We start from the raw sequence: 6,326 nt of genomic DNA, 5'->3' as shown, positions 1-6,326 counted from the left end.
TTCTGCAATTTTCCAGAGAAATCTGAGCTCCCAGGTCTTAAGACCCTTCTTAGGTCCTATTCCACATAGGCAAAACTTGGGGCTAGAGTGGGTGGGGGTGGTGTTTAGAGTTGGTTAAGTGTGTACCATGTAGCCAGGGATGTCTTTAGACTTGGATGTACAAGTGAGAAGGTGACAGAAGATCCGCATCACTCTCTCTTCCAAGAATGCTTCCAACCAGCCACTGTATTCAACCCTGAGTAGAACACTGTTTCTGTGGTCTTAGGGCAATAAACCTAGGTACTTGGACTCCACACGGGAGTGGTGGTGGCAGCGGGAATTCGGTGAACAGCCCTCTCCAACCCTCACCCTTCCTCCCCTCCCATTTAGCCCCTTGCCAGCTAGCTACCTGCAACCCACCCTGTGCCTCAGAATTGCTAAAAGGACATCAGACCACACTACACACATTTAGATCTCAATGAAGGACACCTCTAGTTGGCCCATCTCTTTGTAAGTAACTTTTATTTTTATTTACAACAGAATTGGTGGCTTTATTCCTCCATCTTTACGGACACTGGCATCAGCAGCCATATGAGAAGTCCGCAGTGAAGTCAAACTCATTCTGCCCCAGCCACAGCTCTGGAAGCTCATCGGCTCGGTCCAGTCCCAGTTCCACCACCAGCGACATCAGCACCTCCTCATCCACCTCCTCATCCACCTCTTCCGAATCGATGATAGGAGGACTCTGGGCACCGGTAGGAGGAGAGAGTGACTCCGCCCCTCCTGCCTGAGCCCCAAAGCCCCAGTTTGGAAGGGGCTCTGCCTCCCCGGGTTGGTCCGGAGTGGCGGCAGCCATCTCATGATACTGGCTATTAAGTTTCTGCAGCTGCATACTGGTCAACAGGTGAGGGGCAGGGTTCAGGTTGAAGGGTGGGGTTTTAGTGGGAGGGGTGGAGGTAGAAGAGCCTATCGGAGATGGAGATCCCAAGGGACTAGTGGGAGCCCCACTGGCCTTGGTGGTTCCATTTGAGGCTACCGGGGGGTGGTAGTGCAGAACAGCCACTGCTTTGTGATCTTTCACCCCCAGGTTAGAGTAGGCCAGAGAGCTCATCTCTTGGTTGGCATCCTAGAAGACAAAAGAAGGCACACCATAGTACCCCTGTTCCTGGCTTGTCCTTTACCATTTATCAAACCCAGAAGGCAGAAAGCAAAAAAAAAAAAAAAAAAAAAAGAAAGAAAGAAAACCCAAACAAACAAACAGCAAAAAACCCAGAAGGCTCCCATCCCACATGCACTTTATTTGGGGCTGGAGGTGAGGAGGTAGCAAGGGGACCCCCTGGAAAAATAGGCTCCAGTTCAAATATCCTTTTGCTACTATGGCTCTGAGCACTGAGGTCAGAGCCCAGTTCTAGTGCTGGGGCACCTGCCATCCTAAGTGGGTTCACTGCTTTCATCCTCTCCTCCCCCACCCTCCAACTCACCATTCTAAAAAGGGCATCTCTTTGTCCCTCTTCTCAGCCTCACTTTAATCTCTTCAACAGAGTGGTCTTGTTTCGGTTTTACTTCTCTGCTCCCTCCCCTGCCATCTTTCAACACCCCTAGTGGGTTTAATTTGACCACATTTAGGCAGAAGCTATTCTCATTCTCCCCAGAGAAAGCCCTGCTGTCTCCTCTCTGCTCAAGAACACTAGATATCACACCTAGGAGGATTTAGCACATGCCCCCAGAAAAGTTTCTTTCCCTGCCTCAGTGTCTCCATCTGTAAAATGGCAAAAATTACCTCCTTCAGAGATGAGTTGCCACCCTTGACATCAAGTGCAGGCCTTGACGTTGTTGGCATTTCAGAACCTTGGCAGAAGTTGGATAAATTGGCGGGAGATGATGCTGCCAGCTGGCGCTGTTGTCCTGTATGTGAGGGAGAAGATACGGTTAAGGGCAAAGAAAGCACTAGCAAAGCCCAAAGCAGGGCAACCCCACATGGCTACAAGGCAAGGATGGTGACAGGGTTAAACACAAGACCAGAGACCATCTGAGCAGAGGGAGGAGATCAAGCTGGAACTTTTGCCTGAGGCAGGAAAGGTGCTGCCCAGGCAGCCAGCTAACCCTCACTGCCAAGAGGGGACACATATGACTGTTTCCTCATGCAAGTGATTTGAGGCCCAAGTTAGGTGTGTGGGGGGGGCGGGGTGGTGATGCTGTTCCTGGTTCTGAGGGCAGAAATGTCCCTGAGTAAGTAGCACACTGTCTCAATGGGCTACTAGCATCTGGGCTGGAGAGCCGGGGCCTCCACTGGGCCTGAAAGAATGTGGGAAGAAAGTCAGGGCAAGGAAGACCTAGAAAGCTGGAGGCTGCATCACAGGTAAAGGACAAGCAAATGTTGTGGGGCTCTAAGCCCCGCCTTGGGCATGCCTGCGAGAAGTCAGGCTGGTCAGGGTAGTCTGGGGGCTGAGGCAGCCAAGGCCAGACAGAGCAGCTAGGAATGTCTCACTTTCTTGCATGTCTCAAGCCCCCTCCAAGACAGCCCCAGTACTGGGCTTTCCCAGGACACCTGCCCCAGAGCTCTGAGCCCAGCCACACCCATCTCTAGTAACAGGGAAGTATTCTTCCCAGAGGGAAACTGAGGCAAAGAGATTCAATCTCTTTCTATTTGGATAGCAGTGGTTCTGGGAGCAGAATTTTGCACTGCTATGCCCGCATGCCTCACCTGATCACTGGCCAAATCATCATACCTGGAATGACTCAAATGGCTTTCAAAGAAACCATTCCCCAGCTCAAGTGCCAAACGATAAGGAAATGAGGGCAAAAGAATACCCCAAAACCAGAAAATAAAAAGCTCCAGAAAACTCAAGTTATTTTCCTAGAAGCTTTTTTTTTAAAAAAGCCCCATGTATTCTAGCCTTAATAATCAATGAGAGATATAGAATTTCATACTTATAAATACCCCCAGTCCAAAGAATCTTGAGGACCTTAAAAAGAATCTCTAATCTTTCCAAGGAGACTAGAATTCTCCATGACCCCCTCCCGCCTGAGTGGTCATTAAGAATCTGCTCAGACACTTGTAGAAAGTGGCCACTTACTACCTCTCTGCACCATCTTAGCACCACTTACTTGGAGGGGGGAGGCAAGAAAAATAGAGAAAGAAAGGGGGAGGGGAAAAACCATGACGGGGGGGAAAAATCAGTTGCTAGGTCCTGCACCACTGCTTGATTGGAGCCCTGCTCCTTCTAAGATAACCCTAGAATATTTGAAGCAAGTGATCACCAGACAAGGAGTCTAATGCATGTTATCTTCAAGAGCCCTAGTACCATCAGTTATCAGGCAATTTTCCTGTCCTAAGAAAAATGTCTGGGGGGCCCTGCCCATCTTTTCCCGTTCTTATCCAGCCTTCCCTCCCCTTTGTGCCTCAAGGTACACGAATGCACAAAAGAAAACAACAGCAACAATAACAAGAAAATAAAAGAGAAAAAAGAGAAGGGGGAAAAAAAAGGAGAGATCAAGAGAAAAAAGTATCTCTGTTCCGATATCAGTTTGTGGTGAAGGCCATTTTTACCATGTCTCCCCCGCTTCGGGCTAGGAGCTCCCCGCTCCCCTAGGAGGGACGCTGTCTTCATTCAGATCTGTTGCCTCCCTTCACCGCCCCACCACCCCGCTCTGACCCCCAGCCGCCTGGGTCTGTGCTCCATAGGCGCTCAGTAAGTGTTGATGAATCTGCCTAAAGAGGCGATCACATTTCGATTGGTATCCCTTGGCCTTGCTTCCCCAATTTTCTGTCCTCCCCCAACACCCTCTAGTCCATTGGAAGGCAAAAGTCGGCAGCGCGGAAACGTCCCAGCCCGCTCTCCAAGCCGCGAGCTGACCACTGCGAAACGGCTGCGAGAGGAGGCTGGGAAACCCAGAGCAACAAGTGCCTCCTCACCGGCTGGTGCCTCGCGGATCCCTGGCCATCATCACTTCCCAGTCCCGCTGCCCGCCCTTAGCAGCCCACTTGCCCTTGGGCGGGCAGCCCCCTCCCGCCTAGATGAGGGTGGGAAGGGGAGAGGAAAAAGATAAGGGAGAGGTAGGTGGGCGGGGGGGGGCTCATCTTTTAACCTGTTGGGGGACCAAAAGTTAAAATGGCACCAACCGGATGGCTCCATCTCGATTGCTATTTTCTCACTCAGAAGGAGAAATTTAAAAATCCAAACAGCACTGCGGCTTGGCTTGGACGCGCTCTAACCAGACCAGTCAGTCTCGCCACCTGAAAACTAAAGGCCCGTTGTTTGCGGACAGCTCGGAGGCCCTCCTCGCCGCATCCCAGATGGAGCCTCCAGAGCTGGGGTCGGCCAGGAGCATCCCTGCACGGTGGGCGAGAGCACGCGGGCCACCAGGGCCCCGAGCGTCCTTTCCCGTAAGTGCTGTATCAGGAACTGATCGTAGGGACAAGGACGGACAGGCGGGAAGGGACGCAGGGTCTCGGCCTCGGAGGCGAGTTTGGGGGCCCGGGGTGTTTTTGCGCGCGGGGACGCACTCCGCAGCCGGCGGCGGCCACTCCCGCGCCTCATCAACACTTACTGAGCGCCCGCGGAGTACCCGACGCGGCTGCAGGTTGAGCCTACCCCCTAGCCAAGCCGCCCGCGGTCAGTGCTACAACCCCACGAGGAGAAGAGTGAGAGAGGCCCGGAGAGGTGCGGTAACTTGCCCAAGGTCACAGCGCTAGAAAGTGGCAGAGCCGGAGATTCGCAGCCACGTCTGTCAGACTCCAAGTCCGGCGCTCCGCGAGGCAAGGACTCAGAACGCTGCTCGGCCGCCTTCATTTATAGGGAGAGGGGTGTGTGCGCTGGGGGCGTGTGTGTGGGCGTGTGGGGGGAGGGGAGGGGACGTCGCCTGGGTAGTAGACGCAAGTTGCCCGAATTTGCTAACTTCCATCCCGCAATTCCGCCGAACTCGGCCCGAGAGCCCCTCTTGCCTCCATTCCCCGAAGGAAACCTGAGCTTTGTGCAGCACCGGAGCCGGAGCGTCCAGATGCGGTCCGGGCGATTAGCAAAGTCGGAGGAAGCCAAGCTGGAGAAAGCGCGGGCGCGGGGAGAAAAGGTGCTGCCGTCTCCCAGGGAGAAGCGGGTGCCTGGCCCGGCGGGCCGGCAGGCGGGCGCGCTGGCCAGCGAACCCGCGCGCTGGCGGGCGGGCGGGCGGCAGCCCCTCGCCCCCAGAGGAGCAGCTTTCAACAGAAAACAAGTCCCCCAGAACCCTCTGGCCCGCCTGGCCGCCGCCCGCTCCTCACACCCGCTCCACGGGGGTCTTCGGCCCCGCCGCCCAGCGCGGCGCCCTGCGTGGCGGCCCGGCTTACCTCGGCGAAGCCGCCTGCCCTGGAGAGAGGGAAGCGCGGAGCCTGGTGAGCCGCGGGCGAAGCGGCGGAGCCCCCTGCCCCTGGCACGCACGCCGCCGCCGCCGCGAGCCGGTCGCACTCAGTGCCCGCGGCCGCGCCGGTGGCCACCCGACCTCGGGGCGCCTGGGAAAAACCCGCACCGCCGCGCCGCGCCGCCGCCGCACCGCACCGTGCCGCGCCAAGCAGCCCCGGCCCGAGCCCGTGCCCGCCCGCCGCCCGCCCGCAGCTTCGGCGCCGGACTCCGGGGCGGTGGCGGTGGCGGCCACCACGCTCCCTTCCCGGCGCGGGGGCCCCGGCTCTCAAGCCCCCATTGCCGCCCGGAGAGCCCTGACGCACACGCAAACGGCAGCAGACTGGCCTCGGCTAGGAATCCCAGGAAGGACAGACCCTTTTTCCCCCCTTTTTTTTTCTCCCCCCAATTTCCACGTCTTTATAACCGGCTTAGGGCATTATTAGCACATGTCCTGGCTCGTGGGCGAGTTGCTGACAAAATCTGAACTGGATACTCACGGAGGGCCCGAGCCGGTGCTGTGCCTTCCTCTGCCCTCCTCCTCCTCGAGGAGAACAGCCCCTCGCCGACAGGCTGCGAGAGGGCAGCCGGGCGGAGCGAGCCTTCTCTCGGCAGCTCAGCGGTGCCCCTTCTGCAGCTGTGCCGCCGGGAACATTTTTTTTTTATAGCGGCGGCTGGCGCGTGTGGCCCTTTAAAGGCGCTCGAGCTGGTGCAATCACCGCGGATCGTGTGAAAGCGAAGGGCCGGCTGGGGAACGGAGTCCGCGCGGCCCCGCCGGTCCGGCAATCCTGGGGACAAGCCACGGCTCCCGGGGTGGGGCTGGCGGAGCCAGGCCGTGGACACCCCTTGCCCGGAGCCCTGGCCGGTACCTGGGCTTCTAAAGCTGTCCGGGCCCGGGCCCGGGACATGGACTCTCCCCACCGCCCTGCATGGACTTGCCCAATAAATTCCACTTAGTAATTTCACTGAGGCGAG

General features: G+C 56.9%; 1 protein-coding gene across 3 annotated transcripts; it reads right to left on the bottom strand.

The window, feature by feature from the left end:
* Positions 1 to 482: 482 nt before the first annotated feature.
* On the bottom strand, positions 483 to 6,051 carry CITED1 (Cbp/p300 interacting transactivator with Glu/Asp rich carboxy-terminal domain 1). 3 transcript variants are annotated; one of them, XM_045538149.1, is made up of 3 exons: positions 5,852 to 6,051; positions 1,760 to 1,884; positions 483 to 1,105 (listed from the first exon to the last, which is right to left on the bottom strand). In XM_045538149.1, exons 2-3 carry the CDS (start codon positions 1,817 to 1,819, stop codon positions 560 to 562), a joined length of 606 nt encoding a protein of 201 aa, XP_045394105.1. In that variant the 5' UTR covers positions 1,820 to 1,884; positions 5,852 to 6,051; the 3' UTR covers positions 483 to 559. The 3 variants fall into 3 exon arrangements, with proteins under 3 accessions (XP_045394105.1, XP_045394103.1, XP_045394104.1); XM_045538147.1 differs by lacking the exon at positions 5,852 to 6,051 and adding an exon at positions 4,658 to 4,910; XM_045538148.1 differs by lacking the exon at positions 5,852 to 6,051 and adding an exon at positions 4,103 to 4,387.
* Positions 6,052 to 6,326: the final 275 nt, after the last annotated feature.

The sequence above is a fragment of the Lemur catta genome, chromosome X, assembly GCF_020740605.2.
Source record: "Lemur catta isolate mLemCat1 chromosome X, mLemCat1.pri, whole genome shotgun sequence".
NCBI lineage: Eukaryota > Metazoa > Chordata > Mammalia > Primates > Lemuridae > Lemur > Lemur catta.
This window is presented reverse-complemented; position numbering and strand designations above follow the sequence as displayed.

Coding starts and splice junctions, on each gene's coding strand:
- CITED1 (XM_045538147.1), bottom strand. CDS start 4,772: ATGAAGGCGGCCGAGCAGCGTTCTGAGTCCTTGCCTCGCGGAGCGCCG. Junction 1,885..4,657: donor TTCTAGCGCTGTGACCTTGG/GCAAGTTACCGC, acceptor CCTCACATACAG/GACAACAGCGCCAGCTGGCA. Junction 1,106..1,759: donor GCAACTCATCTCTGAAGGAG/GTAATTTTTGCC, acceptor TTTGTCTTCTAG/GATGCCAACCAAGAGATGAG.